Source organism: Pieris brassicae, chromosome 10, assembly GCF_905147105.1.
Source record: "Pieris brassicae chromosome 10, ilPieBrab1.1, whole genome shotgun sequence".
In the NCBI taxonomy this organism is placed as follows: domain Eukaryota; kingdom Metazoa; phylum Arthropoda; class Insecta; order Lepidoptera; family Pieridae; genus Pieris; species Pieris brassicae.
Window position 1 is genome coordinate 12,066,541 of NC_059674.1, and position 25,577 is coordinate 12,092,117.

At 33.1% G+C, this 25,577-nt stretch overlaps 1 protein-coding gene across 17 annotated transcripts in view; it reads left to right on the forward strand.

Annotated features, from left to right (window-relative positions):
• The window catches only part of LOC123714835 (muscle calcium channel subunit alpha-1), a 54,961-nt gene that overhangs the window by 13,805 nt on the left and 15,579 nt on the right, over positions 1-25,577 (forward strand). For 13 of the 17 annotated variants that reach the window (XM_045669412.1, XM_045669413.1, XM_045669421.1 and 10 more), the window contains exons 2-21: positions 1,318-1,446; positions 11,750-11,961; positions 14,403-14,508; positions 14,923-15,062; positions 15,816-15,922; positions 16,904-17,056; positions 17,400-17,596; positions 17,916-18,019; positions 18,132-18,310; positions 18,496-18,599; positions 19,017-19,132; positions 19,479-19,581; positions 19,963-20,114; positions 20,345-20,555; positions 20,756-20,876; positions 21,036-21,121; positions 21,218-21,324; positions 21,436-21,599; positions 21,897-22,047; positions 22,983-23,118. In XM_045669412.1, coding sequence (XP_045525368.1) covers positions 11,756-11,961; positions 14,403-14,508; positions 14,923-15,062; positions 15,816-15,922; positions 16,904-17,056; positions 17,400-17,596; positions 17,916-18,019; positions 18,132-18,310; positions 18,496-18,599; positions 19,017-19,132; positions 19,479-19,581; positions 19,963-20,114; positions 20,345-20,555; positions 20,756-20,876; positions 21,036-21,121; positions 21,218-21,324; positions 21,436-21,599; positions 21,897-22,047; positions 22,983-23,118 — 2,643 coding nt within the window. In that variant the 5' untranslated portion in view covers positions 1,318-1,446; positions 11,750-11,755. Of the gene's footprint in view, positions 1-1,317; positions 1,447-11,749; positions 11,962-14,402; positions 14,509-14,922; positions 15,063-15,815; positions 15,923-16,903; positions 17,057-17,399; positions 17,597-17,915; positions 18,020-18,131; positions 18,311-18,495; positions 18,600-19,016; positions 19,133-19,478; positions 19,582-19,962; positions 20,115-20,344; positions 20,556-20,755; positions 20,877-21,035; positions 21,122-21,217; positions 21,325-21,435; positions 21,600-21,896; positions 22,048-22,214; positions 22,342-22,982; positions 23,119-25,577 lie in introns of all 17 variants that reach the window. The other 4 variants (XM_045669422.1, XM_045669423.1, XM_045669417.1 and 1 more) reach the window with 1 other exon arrangement.

Below are 25,577 nucleotides of genomic sequence, written 5' to 3' on the forward strand. Positions count from 1 at the left end.
AAAATGGCTACTAGTATGTTTGTCGTTCTCCTGATTTATAAATTTTGTATTGTATTGTCTACTTAAATATTTTGTATTGTATTGTCTACTTAAATAACATTCTACTATCATGTTTTGTTTTGCTTTATATCTTATTTTTTATCAGTGAAACTTTTTGTGGTATATCCAATGTGTTCATATATGTTTTATTTTTTATTTGTTACTTTTAGAGATGTATCTGTTTTGTTTCCTAAATGAATAAATAAATAAAAATTAACCGAAGATATGTGCACATTGTCCTAAGATAATTCAATTAAACAGAAGTGTGGTTAAAAATCTGATATTAGTTTAATATTAATTATTTTCTGCTCCCCTTGCTGATACAAACAACATGATAATAATAATAATTCAGTGGCGCTACAACTGTATATGGGTTCTATCTATTTATATGGGTATGGGTTATTTCATTGTTCATTTTGATTTCATAGACTAATAGATCGTCAGGATTTTGTGTGATACATGTCGATTTTGGATTTGAGACGTCGAATTTTTCTCACGATGTTTTCCTTTGCCGTAGCGTGTATTGTAAATAGACATCATTATTATTTCCGATCTACCTAATGTTTCTCCATAAAGTAATATCAGGGCAAAAAATATCTGTGAAACACTACAAACTGATTTAAAAAATAAGATAGAAAGTCACATACATTGATCCGAGAAAACCGTGCTTCACTTGGTGCAAGCTATCCATCTTTCGTTATTTCGCGTTAAAATGAGGGACCTGAAGTATAGGACGGATTTATACGAAAATTCTTTATCGTGAATATTTGAATTCTAGCCATTCCTGAAGGTAGCTTTTGACGTTAAATTAAAAACGTTTGAAAGATCACAAAGAAAGATAAATAAAATAGCCTCTATATGAAGTAATATAAGACTTCTTAATAATACAATTTAGCATTACATAAAAGCCTAAATGTTGTAACCCAGCATAGATTGAACATTTATTTATTTATTACAGAATACATTATCCATACAGACTTTGCCAATACGATAATGTCGTGACATGTGTAATTTGCGTGTCAAGACATAACTTAAAAGAAAATTTATCTGAATTTTATGCAATTATATTGGTGATATGTACACTTAAGAACGTCAATCTTAAATAAATAAATTTTCATAGTAAAATGCTATTGTTATTTTAATAAAATTGTAATTATCCTGATTGTTTTTTTTTACAAAACAGATTTATACGATATCTATTAAACATTGTGTACCTTAGATTTAATATTCCTTCTCTATGAAATCTAGATATTAAAATTTAACTTTATCTTGTTACAGGGGACCAAACCGTCACAAATTCCACTAGTACTAGATCGTGTTTGTAAATTTATACCTTCCGTAATTCTGTGTGTATCGTATGGAATTGACGAATTCTTTTAAGAAGACGTGCGGAGGAGAAACCAATAGGTAAGATTTTAAAACGATTGAAATCTCAGTATTTTAATTTAGTTTAGTTATATTTGCGTTATGTCAGTGACATCTGGCTCAGTGTATTGAACTGTAGCCTAATATTGTTACTTTAATAACAAGTTAAAGTTTGTTTAAAATTAATATTAATATTTGAACTTTAAAATTGTAAGTCATTTCGTTTTTATGTCGTATACGATCATAATCGTAAAATATAAGTAGCAGTAAACTGGCGGCGCCTGTCGTGATGAGTAAATAGTAAATATATAGATGCAAATTGTTGATTTTATTACATTATAAACTTACTTTAATATATACAATCTAATGTCAGGCATCTGTATACTTGAACATAGAATTATACATAGATAAAAATTAAATAATGTTCTTGGAAAGAACTGACTCACGACGACGAATTATGGTTCTTTGTCATGCTGGTTTCCTGAAGATGTTTTCCATGACGACCCTGTGTTAAATTGTGCACTCATTACTATACAAACCTTATTTTAACTCACGATTAGGGTTGAGATTTGCGCGCTGAAACCACTAAGCCAACATTGCTCTTACAATTGCGAAAGATCTAAATAATAATAAATTAATAATCTTTAGTACCTTTTATTAAGTTTATATCAAGACTTTCATATCAGTAAAAGTTTTTGGCTCCGTAAAATTTTATAAGCCATTTAACTATAGCGTGGAAATGACATGTTTGTTTCGATATAAAGTACGAAGCGTTTTCGACGAAGTCCTACCAAATATTGACAATATGTTATTTATAATACCATACATTATTCATTGCAAAATCCGCTTCAAATTTTACGAGCGCACATTATAAACACGTGGAAATGTACCTCGGGAAATAATTTCGTTATTATGGGAGCGTTGAAATACGACAGAACGTAATGAGGTCAAAGACTTTACAGCAAATAAATATAACATAGTTTTGATTTTAATAAATTTTTGAGAAGATAGCTGGAATTATGCTTCCATCCAAGCTAGAATATAATTCCTAATATAGTAATTTTAAGCGAACTAGCTGTGGAACTTTCTCATTCATATTGTGCCAATTCTTTTTTTTACGTACGTATATATAGAAGTCGGTTAAACAACCGATGGCCTCACACGTTCCCGGAGATGAGAAAAGTACATTACATACACCAAATATCTCACCGCGGTTAGTGTCGCTTAGCCTCGTTAATCGATCAATTAGAACCGTTAAATCTGTAGGGACTTAAATAATGATTAAAAACTGACATAAAATGAATGTTAAAAGGAATTTGCGTATTTCATAGAAATTTATTATTAATAACCAGCTCATGATTTTCATCGGATTTAAAAAGATTTTTAATTTAAAGATATTCAAACAATTTTTTAAAATAAATTTTTACATTCGCACATATTGCTTCGTGAGAAACGCTTTATATATATTTTTTGTCATTATGCATGACCACAGAATTAGTTGAATTGGCACAAAAATTAATAGGATGTAAATATTTACATATATAATGTAATCGCGATTCCTCGCTAGGATGTCTAGACAACTGACCTCTATTAAAATATATTTATAGCGAACTATTAAAAATGTTTATAAATATTGTGTGACTGGCAGTTTCCTGCATTTTTTTTTGTATGAAATAAGATCTCTCAGAGCCCACAGGAATACGGGTTACTCGCTTTAGGATAACTTTTCACGCCCTAATTTTCGTCTCACATACAATATCAAATATTACAATAATAATTGCAAATGGAGAGACACATAATATATAACGATAGTGAGTTGTATTTTAAGATCTTGTGACATTCCCTTATGTGAAACAATATAAAATATCAGGGCTTAGAAGAAGTTTAGTGTAGATTTTCAAAGAAGCAATAGACTTGCCATATGGCTCATAGTGTAGCTTGAAGTGGGATTAAACATTATTCAGAACCAACTAGTAAACACAACACACACCCTTTTGATAAATCTAAAGTTTATCTCTTATTAGATATTCATGCATCTAAAAATGTACTTGTATGAAATAAGGATTTGGAATAAATGTATATTCCTGCAGCGAAATCAAATATTCAAGATTGCGTCTCATGTTAATGCACCAGTGCACTCTAGAGATTTACAGAAACATATGCAGTTAAATATTAACTATATATATTATTGGTAGGAGAGTGAGAATTCCACTACTCAATTGAATCACATATAAGATTTTGTTAGCACCAAATTTTAAACATGGCTGGCTGGAGAATTGTCTTCTTACGTAAGGTATTTTTAACCTGAGTCACAAACATCCCGTACAGCATGTTCTATCGCGGAGCTTCTCTGTAATCAAAATTTTTATATGTACATCGTTCTATGGTAAAGAATAAATTTTACTGATTTTATCTTTACGTGCTCGCCGTATGTACGTCATTTTCATTAGCACACAATATTCCAAGTATTCCAGATCGAGAGGAAAACAAAGAATCGAATTTTCCCCTTAATAAAGCTGCGATTCTGAGTGAAATCATTTTCATTTTCCAATTGGAAATGATTCACTCTATTGTTTTACATTTGATGTTCCGAGTTGTTTATTGCGGTTTATAGGTCAAGGAATATTTGAATATATTAGCCGACATGCTGATGCCTTCGGGTTTGTCTATGATATGTTTTTGTTAGGAATATCCGTTCTACGCTCTTGATTCGAGAATCAGCAGGCATATAAATTTGACGTTCATAAGTGTAAGTACAAAAGTAACCCTACCTATGATTAAATTACATTTTATTTTAAAGCGTAGTTTAAATTTAAATGTGAGCCTCATAAAGAAATATTAGCAATTCATTTGTAGAGGACTGTACACAAGAAAAAAAATTTAGACCCATCAGCTCCACTTTGTTCTTTCTAAACACGCTAGAGAGGCTGAGGGCCCTGGAGATACGAAGCTTATCCTTATCTGAATTTTTACAAAAAATTAACACGCCTACAGCTCAGGAAAATTAACAGAATCATCACCCCACAACTTGACATAGAAGACGCCTTTAAAAATACAATTTCACAGCACTGGGAAAAGCATGATCGGATCCACAATATGTTAGAACAACGAGCTATACAGTTCACCGTAAATACCAACTACGCGAGGTATTGTCAGTAGACGCTGCCCACAAGGGCTATCCTATCACCACTTCTGTGGTATCTAGTAGTTAACGAGCACATAACTAAATTCAATGCTAGCAGTCTCTACGCTGTGTTGACATAGCTATTTTTGTACCGGCGAACATTGAAAGCACCTTATGTAATCACGATCAGTCTGTCAAGACATCAAAAACTGAACTGATCTGGTTTGCCAACCGTAGAGCCCTGGACCTTACAGACTTCCTAAACTTCCTAGAAAAAAAAACTTTTTAGGTCTGGGCAAGGATTTCTGTATCAGTTTCGAGATCATTTGTTTATCTTATAGGCAAGTACGGTGATCAGCCGTCTGTGCCCGACGTACACCGTCGACTTTTTGGGTCTAAGGCAAGCCGCCTCATGATGTTTTCCTTCACCGTTCGAGCTAATGTTAAATCCGCAAATAGAAAGAAAGTCCATTGGTACACAGCCGGGGATCGAACCTACGACCTCAGGTATGAGAGTCGCAGGCTGAAGCCGCTAGGCCAACACTGCTCAAAACATCTTCTTAGACAGAACTAAAACTCATGGATGAAATCAATTAGTTAGTTGTGGTTCTAAACAGTAAACAATGCAAAAATATGGTATATCACCTAAAAGAACATTATGGCCATATATTGCCCTAATTAGTCAATTTATGGACCCTTAGTTTGGTGGCCAAGATTGGAACTCTCATCGGCAACCATGAAACTAGGATGCTTCCAAAGGCTCGCCTTGATCGCCACTTGTCTTTTAAGTTCGATTTTTCAAAGAGAATGTGTCTCTCTTACGGAAGCAGTTAGCAGGAATGAATAACTTCTCTAAATGAATAACGTTGATCTCTTGGCAATGATGCTGCCAACGAGCTTGCAAAGATACGTTCCAGAATACTTCCGGCTTGTCCAATTCTTTCCTTGGCCTTCTCACAAGTGCGAACCTGGAATTGCCAATAATCCACATAACTCCAAAATCACCGATAGTCACGGATTGCTGACTGTCCAAATGCCACTGCCAGCAGTAAAACCTCAATAGAATTAATCTCAAAATAATGATAGTGATAATTACGGGCCACTGCCTACTTATTAAACTTCTCTTATTCCTGGGCGTGACAGACAGTTCCTTGTGCAGAGGCTGAGGCCAGAGGAATCAGTCACCTATGTAGCCCATGAATGCTTGGCTGTATCTTCCCAACGAACTGAAATCAACCGCTAGATAGATTTTTATTGGAAACACTTATTTTAAGAAAATAAGTACATTCAAACTCTTGTTGTATGATAATACATGCATTTTTCACCCAATACTATTTTATCTAAGCATACTATATATACTGAAGCATACTCATATAAAAGGATCTGAATTTGAGCTACAATTTTATTTACAAAAATATTTAATTTATATTGATTGATTCAAAGATTACTTCCATTCTCTGTTCAAAATATTTATGCAATAGATGAAAACTTAAAAATTATTCTCAGTGTACAAAAGCTTTATATTATCTAATATTGATGTCTGTATCTATAAAGTACATTAGATTTTATCCACGTTACGTACTAATATAATTATCGGCATCTGGCCAATGTACAGACAAAAGAGAAACAAGGTATATGTATATATGTCAGTTTTCTTGAGTAATATTTGTTCCGTAAAAAGTTCCGTGTTAAATGTATAGAGTATGTAAAAAATTAGATTCAGATTACATCATAAAATTTGTAAAGTATATTAATTCTTTTTTGTTACTAAATGTAATAAAGACGATACATTATAATAACTATATAATATACTTTTACAATTGTCTTAACCTACATAGTAATAATAAAAATCATTAAAAATGAATAAAAATAAAATTTAAATTTAAACTAATTTAAAAAGTTTGGTCCCTGTGGCAGTGTACCTTTAACGCTGGCAGTATTTCCTCGCTGTATTGCGATACTTATTCGAGCGAGGAAAGCACCAGCTCTGGGGCCACCGGTACTAAATACCAGGCGCCAACATAACTCTCTAATTATCGCCTGTTCCCTTGAACCCCACTGCCCAAGAGTCTCTACTCTAAAGGGAACAAAATCGAAATCGGAGAAAAGACTCTCACATTTAAGCCATTGATGATAAAGGTTTCGTTGACCGCGGCGTGGTGAGAAAAAATGTAAATCTACTTTGTACATTACAAAGTACATCACGTAATACATAGCATTGATGTGACCGTTGATATGTTGATACGCTAGTTTTACATCACAGACAGAAAGTCCTTAATTAGCAAATATTACATAGATAACAGTGGGCGTAATCACATAACATAAAAAACCCGGTAAAAGAAATAACGTTAAATAAAACCTAAAGTACCAAAGAAAGTTAGTTAGGCAACTACACACAATATTTTTAGTACACAATAATTTAATAGCTTTCCTTTATAGGTAAATAGGCCTACGGTATTCTCAATATTATGAATAAGTTAACCGCTTGAATACTGACCGACACTGTTCTAATTTAACCTATTTCATCATTTCTTAATATTACATAGCAATACCCCATTAACCATCCTATATACAAATCTAAAAAACACATATGTTCATTCTATTTAAAATAGGTAAAAGAAACAAATAGTTATTGGATCTGTGAATGCAGAACAAAGATACAGTCAAGTCAAACAAACTAATGCGCAATAAAACATCAAACGTTCGCGTTCTTTTTATCGAAATAAACCTAATTGTATAAATGTTACATAAGTTAGATGGCGTTTTCGATCCCAGTTAAGATTACGATATTATATGTTTTCTTTATTTTACGAGTACTATATTTTAATAAAATTTGATTAACGAATGTAAACGATAATTTGTTACATAATTCAACGTTTTGAGTGCTTTTCAGCAGTGGTTATCGAGATACAGTCTGTTGAAGTTTTATTTAACTGAGTTTTTACACGTAACTTCAAATACAGCAACTACGGTTATTAAAAGGTCGTCCAAATTGGGGTTTGTCGCTATTTCATACTTTTGAAGACCGGCAACACAACTGCGAGCCCCCTGGCATTAAGAGTATCTATGAGCGGCAGTTCCACTGCCTCCGGGCAGGAGATGAGGTACCTGCCCGTTTGCGACCTGGTTTATAAAAAATGTTTCAAAGAGTGCGCTTAGTCAATGAATTAACTGAAATGGTTGGACTATGACTATCTATGAGTAATAAATCGTAATTTTAATTGCCTTTAAGCGTAGCGTAACTCTCTCCTTTATCTAATCGTATGACAAAGCTTACTTCTAATAAAAGATTTTGCAGAATCGGTACAGTACATTCCACAAACAAACTTACAATTAAATTTCAAATATCACATTCAATATAACATATACAGTTGTACCATTATGATATAATGTAACATCTGGCGAGTGTTTTATGTTAATGGATGTTTTATATCATCGCTAAGTTAGCCGTATAACTCGTTTATCTAATCCACCTTGACATTAATCCACTTGCTGCTCCGTATGCTGGACATATTCAGTCCAACAGTGCAACTGTTATACGTCATCACTCTTGTCAGTTATGTTAATTGAAATAAAGTGTCGAACTTTTAAGTCCGTTATTTAAATAAAGTATAGTCAATGCATTCATTTAGAAATATGATAGTTTAAACATTATTTGCATTATATGTAAATATGATTTTCAAATCTATTATTATATTCTTTCTATTCAAGTATTATGTAGGCACCATAGGGGCGTGGGGGTATCTTTGATTTTTTATTTGGTCAAAAGTAATTATTTACTTTTTTACACATATTTTCCACATATTGTCTATGCTTGTAAACGTAATGCATTTTCGAGGATAAAATTAATACGTTTAAATACTATTCTTTTTTATTTTAAAAGCTGGTGGTGGCTGAGTGGGGTCTAGGTAAGCCGGTCATTGGCTTCGTGCTTATCCTTCGCCAAACACTTGCACCCTTTTGGACCCTAAATCACTTTGAATTGCCAACAAAATTCACTAAGGATTGTCCATAAGTATCCCTGTGGCTTTGCAGTTAATAGCTTTAGACACCATGGCCTCTATTGCCAAAAAACTGCAGGTCGGTTTTCGCGCTCAACGATACCATATGCCGCAATCTTGCCTCCTTCAATCTTCCATTAATTTGGCTCACAGCTCACCGCTTTCTTTGATGTCTTGAAGAATGGAACGGTATTTGGAATGGGATGCCGCTTGTATGGATACATTAGCCTAGTTTCACCTCCCTCGGACAAGCGCAAAAGCTGGCACGCCGAGTAAGCGGAAAATAATAAACAGCTACAATATAAAAATCCTTCCTTTAATTTTGTTCGAGTAAGGTAAGGTAAGTAAGTAGAGACTCTTGGGCCGTCTAATTATACATTTAAGTCGGCGCCTAGTAGATAGTGCCGGTGACTACAAAGTTGGAGCTTTCTTCACTCAACGAATAAGTATCGCAATGCTGCCACATTTCCTCGCTGTATTTTATTAAACCTACATTGCCACAGGGACCAAACTTTGATAATTTGTTTAAGCTTTCTATTTATCTATTTTTAAGTATTATTATTACCTAACAACCTATATAGGTTCAGAATATTGTAAATACTGTATATTCAAGGAAATATCACGGAGATGACACATTAAAAAGTTCACCTTAACACTGTAACTACTTATTTTTAACACGAAGTTAACTTGTAGTAGCCTAAATAAAACAAATAATGTAACCTACACAAATGTGCAAACTACTCAGTTTGACGTTTATACGTCCCTAGTAATTTAAACACGTTTTTAAAAAAGATTAAAAGCGCAGTTTATTTGTCAGTTATAAATTATATACTGATAAGCAGTTGCTGGTATTAACTGGCAGAAAATGGTTGCTACAAACTGTATAGAGCTATTATGTATGGAATAAAAAGCTATTACGGTCGTGCCTGCAAAATACTCATCATAATGGTATAGCTTCACGCAACTTTTGTTGCGACCTTCAAACTATCAGTGATTAAAATTTCGATATCGATTCTAAATACAATAATGTGAAGAATTTTGCACAACATTTAGCTTTTGATAGCCAGCGAATTTTTCATAACTGTATCAAAGTTCCCACATGTTTAACAAGTATGTAACATTGTTAATGGGTTTGCGCATATGATTACCGCAAGGGATCATATGCATATATATTTTGACAATCTCTGTTTAAATTTTGTTAAACGCATTCGAACATTCAAGACATACACTAATATACAGATGTCTTGCAAAGTCTTCTACGGGTACCTAAAATAGACAGGGTAATTTGTTAAATACTATGTCAACATGCTACAAATTCGCAGGTTGTGGCGTAGTACGTGCTACGAAATGGCTACGTTAACAATTCTCGATTCTCAGATAATTTAAATGAAACGTGTAATTATTCTTATTAATTGTTTTTCGTACAAAATTTTTGCAATGAAATTGTTGCTCTAATTTGCACATCCCGAGATCGTCATTCAATTCCCAACACCAGCGGATCTTTTCTTTGCTTAATAAACAATTGCTCCTATGGAGAAGCCCGATACCAGTTTTATAAGTCGATGTAGTATCACACATAAGCTGATCATCTATTTACCCAAAGAAATATGAAACAGACGCACCACATAGAATTTGTTTTTATCTTCATACATGGACTGTATTGATTGTGATATAAAATAACCGTGTAATATAATGTTAACTATTATAAAGTGAGATTCTGTTTAAAAGAAATGAATTAATCAAAGCGCCGGCATCAGTGAAAAACAGATGCCGGAAACGTGTAAAACACTTTTAAATATCTGAAATATTATTCAATATTCTCCTAAATACAGGCTAAAGCGAATATATAAAAGTGTTAAAAAATACACCTGAAACTTTGATATTAACAAAACGAGTTTATTAATAAAACATTTTTACAAATACCTACAAATAACTAAATAAATTAGTTTTTATTTGGAGGTTAAAAATGTATTACGCGTTAACATTTTGATAAAAGATATTCGTATGATAAACAGATTTTTATACAAATACATGAAAATCATGGCTAGAATTTAACGTTATAGCGCGTGTCGCTTGATCCTGGTCAGCACTTCAAGCACAGACTCCCTACATGATCCGTGAACACAGCCAAATTGCAGACCTTTAATATTTTATTATATTTCCACAATAATTATGTATATCAATCGCTATCCTTTCGTATCTTATAAACTGAAATGTCTCAAATTTAATGCATTCCGAGAAACGTTTTGAGCAATGAATCACGCTCACTGCTCGGAAGTGTATTTTTATTTGACGTCGTAAAATGTTCAACATGTTTAACGGATTAGCTGATTTAATGAGACATGATCTTATACTAAATTAAACTTACTTAATACTAAATTAAACTTTATGAGAATAAATTAACTATACTATCCTTCGTTACAATATTTGTATCGTTTTTAAGAAAACATTTAAAGTCTTCTTTCCAACACCCTTCCCAGTATTTAATAATCTTAGATATGCATACATAACCAAATGTTATTATCAAAATATCATATTTACATTATTAACCAGTTTTAGATACTAGTAAAAAATTATGGAGGTTTATTGTTTTTAAACCTAAAAATTGTTGAGTATTTTCATATATCTGGTATCAATGACCTGGATAAGCTTTGTGTTGCAGAAAAATCTTTCAAATGATAAAACTTACATCGACAAAGCACGTTGTTAACTTCTTAATAGCGCACCAAGAATAACCATTATGAAAGTGTTACTTGTTAGGAATAGTAAAATAATACTACTTACATAAAATATTTATTTTGCATAGGGTTATATGTTGTTAAAACACTTTCAATTACTAAATCATATGATATATCGGTATGCACCATAGGCATCATCTTTTAATATGATTCGAATAAAAATAACTGGCGTTAGCGTTGCAACCTTAACAGAAATGGAAAATCTAACTACATACATTCATACGATAACGAGCTGAATATTCAATAACAGATACAAAAATGTTTCTGCACCGTGTTTGGGAATCTTAGTACCTTAAACAGAAAATAAATTTAGTTACGTCACTAAAAAAATGATACTTAGTGATTTATCACGTGACTTTAACAAGACATCAAATAATTGGAGGGACGTGGCACAATTTCTTATTTCTTATCACATAACATGCGTAGAATATATAATAAAATAAAAACATACGTTTTATGCAAAAAATTACCATTTATTCCAGGTTAAGATGAGTACAGAAGAGGCAGACACAACACCAACGCCCACAGCAGCGCAGCCAGATGGCACAGGTCCCCTCATCCAAGTGCCCGTGGCCCCGCGGAAGCCAGCGCGTCGGGGCCTCAAAGTACAACCCGAGAGACCAAAACGAGCACTCTTTTGTCTCACCCTCAAAAATCCCTTAAGAAAACTCTGCATAGATATTGTTGAGTGGAAGTATCCTTTTTATATATCTACAATTTATGTTATTATCGTTAAAAATATTTATTTTAGGTAGACTTGAGGTAAATATTAGTTTTAGTACATTTATTTCGTTCCGTTAATATACTGTCTTGTCTCAAAAATTGCAAGAAGTTGAAAGTATATCCGCAGAAGAGTGTGACCTGTTACCACAGGTCTTCTCCTGTTATTGGCACTAGCCTCATTATTATGTAGACTTGAGAAGAGGCAAAAAATATGATTTAAGTTATATTTTTACCAATTGTATTAAAACGCAAGTTTAGGAAACAAAAATCCTCCTATCATATATATCTAAATCGTAATAGTTAAGTAAGAAGTTTTAGCTTAAACTTGGAAATTTAGCTTTCTTCTCAAAAGTATGAGGTAATACAATGAAAATTTGATGATTAAAAACGGAGAGAATGCGTACTCGATGCGTAAGTATAAAAACCCGAAAATACCCGCGATAAAGAACGTTAACCTTATAAAAATCCTGGCGCGTCGCCAGCGGCAGTATGAATGACGGAAATATTTGGAAAACAATCAGGAAATGCCGTTGTGTTGAATAAACAAATATGCTAATTTCAACGTTTTCTTGCATTCACTCATTAATTATTTTAATTGCTTAATTTCCTATAGCTTAGTAACAAACAAATCAGACAGATTTAGCCTAGTAACACTTAAGAGTGACAATGTTAGTGATTTGTAAATAAAACTCTCTGACTTGAGGTCGCACAGCCGTCCCCGCTGTTCCAGCCCACCCCGGCTGTGCACTTTTCTATAAGTCGTTAGGAAACCAACTTGCCATACAAAATTATATGGTATTTACAAAAAAAAGTATATGTACAAAAGTTTGAGCATCTACTTGATAAAGACAAAATTATCAAGAAACTTGTCATAACTTGTTGTTATATAGAGACCTTATATACATAATTTCACAAGCAAATTTCCGGTTAAAGAATGCTTGAATTGGTTTCCCGTGAAAGTTCGATATAAGTTTTCTAGGAAAGAACCTCACACGCGTAATTACACATGCTGCCGCAAAATAATGAAATTTTCCATCTGTTACTCATAACTCAATAAAGAGCACCGCTTACTCATTTTAACTCATTCTGCGTTTTGTTAAATTTTTTAGACGCTTTTCCGATTACACACTGGATAAATCTGTAGTTATGAAAGCCCACACAATAATTTCGCTTTCGATATTCAAATCGATACATATGTAACAAAAATTTAACGACTTGTTCCATAGTTTCGTACTATATTTAATTTGAATCATATCATACCGATCTCATGGTGGATTCCACAAAATTACATTTTATTTTAAAAAGATTTCAGTGTTGTTTATAACAAATCGATATTCAATAATATAGGATTTAAGAATATTATTGAAAGAAGTATTCAATTAATTTTGCCATTGGTTGATCTATCATTAAAAAACATACTTTGTTTAAAATCTTAAACTATTCAAGCTTTCAGCATAACACAATAGTGGCTGTACTCTGGGCCGTGTTTACATTCCTTGTTATAATAATAGATATTGCTACACAAACTTCAGCTAAGGACAGTATCCGTATATACATATGCAACTTCCGCACTAAATATAGATTCCCTAGTTTCCACATTTAATCTGTTATCAGACCAAAAAGGTTTTCGGTTATTATGTAATTTAAAGGTATAATATGTAATAGTGTATATGAAAAAATACCTTAGCTATGGACATTTCTATTATATCGAAACCTTACTCCATCCGATATTATATATATTTATATACAAAGAGGGACTGTAAAATCTTTATAAATTTTATGTGAAGACAAAAGAGAGAGAGAATTCCACATCGCACATACACATCACCAGTTTCAATTTAGAAAGGATTACTAGGGACGTCTTTTCAAATTATTATTTTACATTTCTGAACAGTCTGTTGCTAAGAGTATCAAAATGACGTGACAATCAATTTCCAACGCATGGTTGGTTCGGTGCAATGTTGGCACAGGGCCACTGCCGATTGCTGTGTGTTCACCCGACATTGAGGTGTTCGGCTGTAGGTCGTATTATGTAAACCATCATATATACATAGTAGCAAATGATGATGGCGAGTTTCAAATAATAAATAACTATTAGGCTACGACACCACAATTATTTAATCTGTGACCTACATAAAGAAAGTACTTAATACTTACAAAATATTATTCATTTTTTAAATAGAAGATAGCAATGTATTGTTTACTGGCCTGAATAATTTAAACAGAATTAAATAAATAAACAGAACAATTCTCTCGCTGATGACAATTACTGTAACGCACTTGTCACGTCGTTTTGTGTATGTAAATAAGGTAATATTCTTGTATATATCGGGTTATAGTATGTGTCACGACTTACAATTTAGGATACACATGTTAATAACCTCTACAGCCCAAATCCTTAACTCAGCACAGACCGTTCGAGTGGATGATCTTAACGACAATATTCGCGAATTGTATCGCCCTCGCTGTCTACACCCCATATCCTGCGAGTGATTCGAATTATACCAACTGGGTTCTTGTAAGTTATTATTTAAATTTATCATAATAGAAATTCTTAATTATTGCTAGTATTACCACAATATAAGCACACTTAAAAAGGTGAGGTAAATTGGTCACCATCGTTTTGTTCTGTTGAATTATGTTTACGCTATGATAGAAAGAGACTTGTGTATTCTTGTAATGCGTGACTCATTTGTTTTTTTTAAAGATGGAAGGCAACATTTTTCAATTTACGGTCATTGCGAAATTGTTCTATGTCGATATTAATACAAAATATTAACTTATATTTAAATATTAATAACTCGATTATAAAGTAATGCAAACTCAAATAAAAGTATTATAATCAATGATTGAAATATAAGAAAGGACTTCATATCCTAATTCTACGCTGCATCGTTTTACTAAGCTAATGAACATGTGTATTTTGTTGCAGGAGAAAATAGAATATATATTCCTAGTGATATTTACTGGCGAGTGTGTGATGAAGATTATAGCTTACGGGTTTGTTATGCATCCGGGCTCGTATTTACGAAACGGATGGAACTTACTCGACTTTACTATAGTGGTTATAGGGTAAGACTTAATTTATTTGGTTTCCAATTGTACCCAGAGTCGTGTGTTAACGGTTACTTAATAAATGTTAATGCTATGCGCAAGTTCTACAAATATAAAAAACCTTAACAGGTACAATCCCTGTTTGTTATTTATATACATAACTGCCAATATGTAAAAAAAGGTTTTCTCTCCTTTACTAATTGGTTAACCAATTCCATAATTAGAGATAATTTAATGGATAGCTACGGTTGTTCATATTCATAAAAAAAAGACAGTTCCGTTTTAGTAATCTGTTTTTATTACACTGGCTAATTGGACCTGGTACTTTAGAGTCCTTTTACATTACACTTATCGTTGCAAAACTACACTAGTTCAAGCATATATTAAAGCGTCTAGTGGCAACAAAAGTAAGTACTTAACGCGTATAGAGAAGCATTTTAAATTTAACTCAGAAATATTATATCTTTATTAAGATTAAATATTCAAATAGCTATACGTAGTATTATAGATTTAGCCCTTATCACACTGGTAAATAAGCAATAGAGGCAAAAAATACTTTAATCAACTGAAGCTAATAGTACAAATATGCGAAGTTACACCTTATTGATACATTCATGAACTAAAACCAGTTACAGTATACCATTATAAAATACAATTTAAAAAAGGAAAAATTCGAAAACTAAGGCAATGTCGACATACGTTTCCGTACTTTAGATGCCGTGTGTTTGGTTATGTTTTCTTAAACAAAAATATTAAATTATTAATTTCCAGCATGGTAAGCACAGTACTATCAAGTATATTCAAAGACGCGTTTGATGTGAAAGCTCTTAGGGCCTTTCGAGTGCTACGACCGCTCAGACTCGTCTCCGGAGTACCAAGTGAGTAATATAAACATATAAAACATTCAAACCTACAAGTGCTGCCGGTTTAAAGACCCCAAGTAACTGTTACACTATTAACTGTTTTGTACACATTATAATTTATAAGTTAAAATTAAGGTAATTTTTAATATATAAATTAATTTTTACGTAGATATATTTTAAAGGACTTATAATATTTATTTATTAGCTATATGGATTACAGTCAAGTATACAGTATTTACAATTTTCTTAACCTACAAAGTAATATATAATTAAAAAATATTAAAAAGGAAATCAAAACCAATTTAAAAAGTTTGGTGTTCCTTTAACGCTGGCAGAATTTCCTCGCTGTATTGCGATACTTATTCGTTGAGCCAGGAAAGCACCAGCTCTGGAGGCACCCGTAATGTCTACCAGGCGCTAACTTAAAATTTAATAAGCGCCTGTATAACGTAATAGTTTTATATATATTATTTAAGAGATTTTAATAATCAGAAACAATTTTAAAACGCAACAGATTTATGTTTGATATGATAATAATGAAAACTTGTGTTTTAAAGTAAATAAACAGGGAATGTTTACAGTTAGACAATATATTGTAATATAACGATGACAAATGTTAACAATCTGTTAAGAAGATTTGCGTCTGAAAGTTAAGAGAAACTATTCAATTCTTAGGAGATACTTCTAATTTTATTATGTATACGAAATATAATATCTTAATGAACGCTTAAATAATTTATGATAATATTCAACATTTTATAAGTCTTTATGGCCCTAAAGCTTCAGATGTGTTACGTATGTAAATTTATTCAACTTATGAAATGTTCTTATCAAGTAGGTTTTAATTCTTATAAACCTATTTTCCGTATCCGTAATCGAAGTCCAAGTTTTTAAATATTTATGTATTGTTTGAACCAATATGATACCAAACTGAATTGTTACACAACTCTTGAAATTGGATTTCAGTTTGTCACAAATTGAATTTGGTTTTTACAGGTCTACAGATTGTGCTCAACTCAATATTAAAAGCAATGATACCGTTGCTTCATATCGCGTTGTTGGTGATTTTTGTAATCATCATCTATGCCATAATTGGACTGGAGCTTTTCTCCGGAAAGATGCACAAGTCTTGCTACAGTAGACTCACAGGTAACTTTCATATTGGCGAGTCGATTTTTCTAATTGTCTAAATACAAGCTTAATGCAAGGTTCCCGTTTGAAGTTTGGGTGGATTGCACTTGTGTAAAAAATATAAGCATAGTCAGGAAAATTTGTTCAGAGCAAGGTTCACACTCCAAAGCAATAAACAAAATCCTACAAAATGTTCCAATTTTAATGAACAAATACTCATGTAAAATACTAAACTCTAACCTTTACGTGAAATAAGTGTATGATTTTTTTTATACTTTAGTGAAATGAAACAACTAAAATGCTTAAATCACTTAATAATTATGAACAAAATTATTTATATTTTCGTGATCGTTCTTCGTAGATGAAATAATGGAAACTCCTCACCCCTGTGACGTTGACAATGGCTTTAACTGTTCCCAACTTGGTGCTGATATGGAGTGCAGAGACGGGTGGATAGGACCGAATTTCGGCATTACAAATTTTGATAACTTTGGCTTGTCTATGCTTACTGTCTTCCAGTGTATTACGCTTGAAGGATGGACAGATGTTATGTATAATGTAAGTTTAATCAATAAAATATAACACTGTTTGACCTATATTTACTTACTCTAATAAAATTATCTTGGCTTATTGTAGTACTTTGTTTAGATATAAATTATATACAGATGTTTAAAATATGAAACATAAACAAATTTGAATAAAACTTCTTCAACGGAACACGATATAATCATTATTTTACTTTCACAACTCGACATTGCTTTACGGCCGTCCAAGTAAAAATCGCGTGTCAACAAAATATACCGAACCAAAGATAATATAAAGATAACCAGTCTTAATAATTAAATAATAATGATGAAATGTATAAATATCCTTTTAGATCCAAGACGCAATGGGCAACAGTTGGGAGTGGGTGTATTTTGTATCTATGGTAATTCTGGGCGCGTTCTTCGTCATGAACCTAATTCTCGGTGTGTTGTCGGGGTATGTACAACTTTAACAATCCTTACGTGTCAATAAAACATTTTATCACTTTACATATATTCTTTACAAGCTAGGGACATGATTTGATATCGTAATTATCTTCTCATTTAAGTGAGTTCTCAAAAGAAAGAGAAAAAGCAAAAAACAGAGGTGATTTTCAAAAGCTCCGAGAAAAACAGCAGTTGGAGGAAGATCTGAAAGGCTATCTTGACTGGATCACGCAAGCTGAGTATTTGGAGCCTCTCGCTGATCAACATGAAGAAATAATTCAGAAAAGGGATTTTGGAATAGGTAATCCATTGCATTCATAGTTGTGAGCAGTTTACTAATAACACATTTTTCTTAGGTTTGCTCTTAGCTTAAAACTCGAGTGAAGATTTATCACTTGTCGCGTTTTAGAGTCATGTGCTCTATTACAGATTAAGTTATTTAAGGCTATATTAAATCTGTTAATCCTAATGTATGTTTTACTTCAGGACAAACAACAACAGACCACGATTCAACGGACCATTTAGGAATAGAAACTAATGAGCAACAAAAAGTGTCAATTGGGAAATTATGGAAAAAAGATTTTGATAAAGTAAGTTTTATATGTACTTACAACTAATTAATTAAATTATATTTAACACTTAATTTTAATATATTGATTTTATTTCAGTGTCTATAAAAAAGAGGGTTATCTTTTTCGTTTATATAATATAATTAACAATAACAATTTGTGTTAATTTTTAATCTCTACACATAATTTACCAAAATTTATCACCATGTACCTGATATCGTGATATACGTGTTGGTTGATTAAGATATTATTTATTTATATCTAGTTCTTAATAAATAATTTTTGTATAATAATCGAAACTGTAGCGTATAAGTGGCTTGTCAGAACCTCAAACCAAACGCGCTCCATACGGTTAATAGCGGAGTCTAACACTTAAAAATATTACAAATTAGTAGTATGTTAATATATTAATACTTTGTAAATTCTTATGTCATTTAGGTGAACAGGCGTATGAAACGTGCATGTCGACGGGCAGTTAAATCGCAAACCTTCTATTGGCTTATCATAGTTCTCGTGTTCCTTAACACTGTCGTTCTAGCAAGTGAGCACTATCAGTAAGTATTTTAGCTTATAAATTGTTCAATAAATGTGTCAGGCACCTTTTTGATATCCTGATTTCTTATCCTAACGGAAGAATAAGTTGATTCAACAGCATCCTGTGTCAGCTGTGTAAATTAGTCTTATATTTCACCTTACAAGAAAAATACCGAATATTCTGCTGGCACACGTCTTTTCTAGTTGTAGTCGGGAAAAATAACCTAAAAACTATGGAATAGCGCAAACAATGTGAAACTCGTTATGTGATCTGTCAACAATGATAGATAATACTATAGAAGTATACTAAGTACTAGTAAACTTCTATAGTCTTTGTTTCAATAATTTTACGATTTCTAATTACAGCCAGCCCCAGTGGTTGGACTATTTTCAAGAGTACGGAAATGCAATGTTTGTAGCATTGTTTACACTTGAGATGTTGGTGAAGATGTACAGTTTAGGATTACAGGTAAGATTCTTCATTAAGTGTTAGCTAAATAGAATATTATATTAAACAATAATTGGATAATTTATGGTATATTCACCATATAAATCATTTAACAAAATATGATTCATTCCTAATATTCCGAAAAGCATCAATAGAGTACTGAAGATTTTGTCTATAGAAAAACCTTCAAGTGTTAACGATATGAAGCTCCAATGTGCCAGAATCTACGTCATCTATGATGATTATTTTAATTCGACAAAAGGTTTGGATTGACGGGCGCGGTATATTTTGAGATACTGCCTAAGATAGATAAGAAGTTATAACTTAATGTATCATTAAGTACATCAGTTAAAAACTAAATTGATATACGTTATAATACGAGTAATGTTTTTTATACTTTAGGGTTACTTCGTGTCACTGTTCAACCGATTCGATTGCTTTGTGGTTGTGGGTTCGATCAGTGAAATGGTTCTCACAAAAACGGAAGTGATGCCGCCCCTTGGTATCTCCGTGTTACGATGTGTGCGCCTGCTTCGAGTATTTAAAGTTACCAAGTTAGTATTTTGCGGTTCAAATTTACTGGGATTTTCGTTTTCATACATTAAATGTAGAAATTAATTTTATTGTAATATCATGTTAAGGACCTATTAACAAAGTATTTGTGCTTCCAGAATCAATTATCTTTAGAATTAAATATAAACATGAATGATATTTGATCTTCTGAAAATTCAAATATATAAAAAAAATCCTATAATTTATACATAACAGTTTAACGTTTTTTCAGATATTGGCGATCGCTCTCCAACTTGGTAGCATCACTTCTTAACTCGATCCAGTCCATTGCCTCTCTTTTGCTACTACTGTTTCTTTTCATTATGATCTTTGCTCTACTTGGAATGCAAGTGTTTGGCGGCAGATTCAACTACGACCCGGTTGTGGAAAAGGACCGGCATAATTTTGATTGCTTCTGGCAGGCATTGCTAACAGTATTTCAGGTTTGTGTTATTATTACATATTTTTATTAGTGTTGTAAAATAAATTCTCGACAGAAATCTAATGTGTCGAACATTCGAAATAGGTCCAATCCGAAAAGTTACCTGTTATTGCACCTTATGTATAGAGATAGAGATGTTTCAACTTAATCGGTAAATTATTGTAATTGCATTTTGCTCAAGAGAAAGACAATTATTTACAGATCCTGACAGGTGAGGACTGGAACGCAGTAATGTATGAAGGGATCAAGGCATACGGCGGTGTTGGTACTGTTGGCATCGTCGCGTGTATATATTTTATTATTCTCTTCATTTGCGGTAACTGTATCCTTTTAAACACAAAATATCCTTTTAAGCAAAATGCAAATGTAACAAACTCAATGAATAGTTATCACCTTAATTTTATTAGAAAAGCCCTTTATTTTATTAGGCGCTCCTTGGCATGTAGACTAACTTAAATTATTTCCTGAATTAAGCATATAGATATACTTCTGAACGTGTTCTTGGCCATTGCCGTAGATAACCTGGCTGATGCTGAATCATTGACTAATATTGAAAAAGAAGAAGGGGTAAGTACGAATGTGAATACGAAAGCAGTTAAAACAAAAATACACATTCTATGATTTTACTTCCTATAAGTTCTATCATAAAATGATATATTTTAGCAAGCACCAGAGGAAAAGGAAGCTGGGAGCGTAGTAGCAACAGAAGGTGGACAGGCTGACACTGACGATGAATATATCCATGATGAGGATGTGTACACCAGTGACAAGTAAACTTATCAACTACCTAGATAATTTCTAAACGAATTCCAGACAAATATTAACTATATTAAAAATCAGAATAAGAAAATATGATGTGCTAACTACTATATTTTTCACAGTTCGGAAAGAGAATATGAAGGTTCAGAAGGTGAGAACCAAGATGAGATAGAAGGAGAAGAGATAGATGAAAGGTTAGATGAAGAAGAAGCAGAAGAAAGGCTTGAAGAAGAACAGGAACAGGAGGATCTTGATATGATGGAGAATCATCAACGGAACCATATAGGTAAGAGAACAATTATGTTAAGAAGAACTAAATGAATAATTTGAATTTAATAACAAAATTTCTGTACATTTTATAGAAATCACGAAAGTTGAAACATACGTCTACAAAAGTACAAGAACTTTGCTATTAAAATTATATAGAGGACATTCTATTAAAAAAATTATAACTACTTGCTATCACTATAATAGCTAGTATGTTATGGTTCAAAATTAGATGCTTTCTTTTGACGTTTTTAATTTACAGTATTCTTTTTTGTATTCATACTATTTGGTTGTAAGTCTAACTCCGGTAAAATAGTCAATACAGAGTTCGAGGATGAACCACGTTTGAAACGAAAGCCGACCACGTCATCGGCTCGACCACGCAGGCTCTCTGAAGTAGAAATCCACAACTCTGCGAAACCGATTCCCGATGCTTCCTCATTCTTCATATTTTCCAAAACCAACAGGTTAGGGATCGCGGTGGTTGCTTCCGTTTAGATGTTCTGCATTTCACTTTTAGCTTTCACCTTGCCTCTTGCTTTCTTTAATGCTTCTTTTCACATGTAGTCATAAGTTAGGATACAGTTAGGCATGTTTTTAATAAAGATTTAAGTAGATTATATTTTTATCAAAGACGGTGAAGAAGAGGAAGGAAATCTGGTAACGGCTAGACCACGGCGGATGTCCGAACTGAATATGCCCAATCAGACGCCACCAATACCCAACGCTAGTAGTTTCTTCATATTCTCACCGAAAAACAGGTGATCGTTGACCCAGTGTCTCATTGTCAAATTGGCAATTAGCAGTTCCCTTTAGCCATTTGTTTCAAAATACAGTGTTTATAAAACAATGAGTTCACAGGTTATTGAGTGTTTTGTAGCAAAGTTAGAGGTATAGAAGTATTGAGGTTTATTTCTTTTAGTAGCATGATTGGGAATATTATTTCAAGTTGAGAAATATAAAATAGGAATTATTTAGATGCCAATATTTTAGCCTTAAGTATCTCTTTCTTTTGCATGCTTAGAGTAGCTGATTTCTTGGATGCCTTTATTGATTTTCGCATGATGTTTTAAGAGGTAACATAACTACGAAATGTTCTAATGTGTAAAAGGATCTTTTTATTCAATGTTTATATTTTTCAACCGCTTTTTAATATAAACAATACCTAAATATAATTAAACTTAAAAAAAAACATCTTCCCCAAACGCGCATTGTCCTTGCTTTGAAATTATTATTTTAAGACTTTTAGAAGCGGTGCTTTATCAGCTTCTTTGAACAATTTTATTAAATATTGTGACATGGCATGGCCAATATGGCATGTGAGTGTATAAATTGAAAATATCTAAAAATTGCAGAATATCCAATCAACTTTGTAAAAGAGTAATAATACTTTTCCTTCTAGGTTTCGTGTGCTCTGCTACAAGATGTCAGCATCGTCGACGTTTGGCAATATCATCTTGGTGTGCATCATGCTCTCATCTGCCATGTTGGCTGCTGAAGATCCCTTGGATGCTGCTCAGAAGGGATTTAGGAATTATGTAAGAATTTTCGTTGGTATTTCTAATATCATATGGATAACTAATTCTTACTTATTTATCAAAGTTCACCATATCATAATAATATATAATCTGTAGTATGGCGGCGCGGGTTATTAAATATATCTTTATACCTATTAAATTACCTATTTAATTTAATATATAATAATTGACTGTAGTTTTTTTAATTTATGACTAAATATTTGGAATAATTGGCAGAGAAAGAAAGAAAGGAATCGGCACAGTACCTTCAACGTCGTGGCTTCCTATCATGGCTAGATTCCTTCTTCTTTAAACTAAGTAGTTTAACACCTTACAGATGTAGAACAGCACTGTATATAATTGTTAATAACGAACAGCAAATTTAAAACTAATTTTTTTAAAGAAACCGGTGCGAGCGTGCGGTGTATGAACGAAAAACCAAATCGCGTGTCGTCAAAATTACAACTACCGGCTGCGTCATCCTTTTTTCTTAAATGTAGACGCATCATCGCGCGCGCCACTAACAGCCCGTTTCGGAACAAGTGCCTCCATAGGATGGGAATTGTTATAGGTGTGATGAGACATGCGTCTAGGAAAATTAAGATGTACATATTTAGCAACCATTAATATAAAATATAAATGCGAATTCGGCGCAACCACAGTATATGTTACAAGCTATCTTTTCTGAAATACATAACTATTATGTAATATAAGTTGAAATAGTAAAAAATATTACACTTTCAACGTTGACGTTAAGAAAAAAATTACTAGTAAAAAAGCGCATTATTATCAATAGGCAATACGGCAAAACCAATATATATAAGGAACGACAATGTAAATGTTTTGTACAAGGCTTTTGAATTTGACCATTTAACAATTTATATAAACACGTAAGATCTACTAGAGATCACTCGTCGTACATCACGTCTGACGTCGCTGATAGTACGGGTGCCTATGATATTTACGTCAAAGTTACAAATTTTAATTTAATAGTGTATTTTGGAAAAAATACGAACAATAAAATAACTATATATATATATATATATATATATATATATATATAATATATAGTTATTTTGGTTAATATATATACTACTACTTTCTACATCAGTTGTTCTCTGACTAAAGTATCCAATAACCTTTAGCTGATTATCAAATTTTTGAAACAAAATTGCACCATATCCGATTGAACTGGCTGTGTGCAATTCAATCGGTGTGCAATTCAATTGGTTTACTGGGATCAAATATGGTTAAAACAGGTGCGGAAGTGAGGTATCCTATTATAGTAGAATGAGCTTTGGTATGTTCGGGTGTCCATCTGTTCGGATATTAGTGGTAAAGGGTAACTATCGCGCACATTGTTAGAATTGAGTTCCCTAAAGTCCACGCAAAGACGGTCAGATCCATCCTTCTTCTTGACAAGCAAAGCCGGACCAGAAAAAGGTGAGGAACTCTCACGAATTATAGCTCCATGTTCTAAATCAGCTATTATTTCACGCATCACGGCGCGCTCAGAAGGGGCCAGCCCACACGGCCGTCGCTGCACAATTTTATCGGGGTTCCAGCCCTACTTGCATTTTACCAGTTTTAACAGTAACTAGAATCGCCACTAATAAAATTAGTTTTACATCTTTCCAGTATCAATCTCAACCTATCAATATCTTCTTCGTTAGTTAAATCGGTACCAATTTGGTCCAACACTGAGTATGTGTTTATAGTCAGGCAAACATTAACATCGCGAGTAATTCCAGCACCTTGACTACCAAGAGCAAAAATCAAACCTGGCGTCTTAAATATTTCTCTACCTGGACATCGGTAATGCCATAGATCACAACTTCAATTTTGTTGGACTCACCCCATCCAGTATCTAGTCGGTCTATAAGCGCCAATTTGTTTGTAGAAAACTCGACGTACGACTCGGCCTGGTCACTCGTGTACTCCACCATATCACGAAACAAATCGTGAAATCTTCTCGTCGTAACAAACTGGCTAGTCAGCCGATCCTTCAGTTCAAGTTTTGCACAGTGGATATGAACGCGTAGCCTACCTTCTAATGCGGCCTTGTAGGTGAACGCTGCGTTTCTTGTTTCGTAGTCGCTCCAGGAATTATTTTTCATGTGATGTTCAATCTATTCACACCATTGTGTGAGCTTCACACTTGGTCCGGAGTTACATTAGGCGTGAAATATCCATTACTCAACGTACTGGCCGTTGCTGCAGTCACGGAGGATGAGTTTGGGAGCGATCCCACTTCTGATGTCGCAGATTCAACGCGATTAATAATTGCAAAATTGGTGTTACTACCGTCGTCCGACATTATAACACAGTCAGTGCGCACGTCCGGTGCAGGCGACGTTCGAAACTCAAGTGACTAAAGAATTCACTTACTGCCACGAAACAGTCGCGCTACTGACATTTGGTGATCACACAGACTAGGTATTGTCAATTGTCAACGTTGACAGTCTACCTTACCATACCAC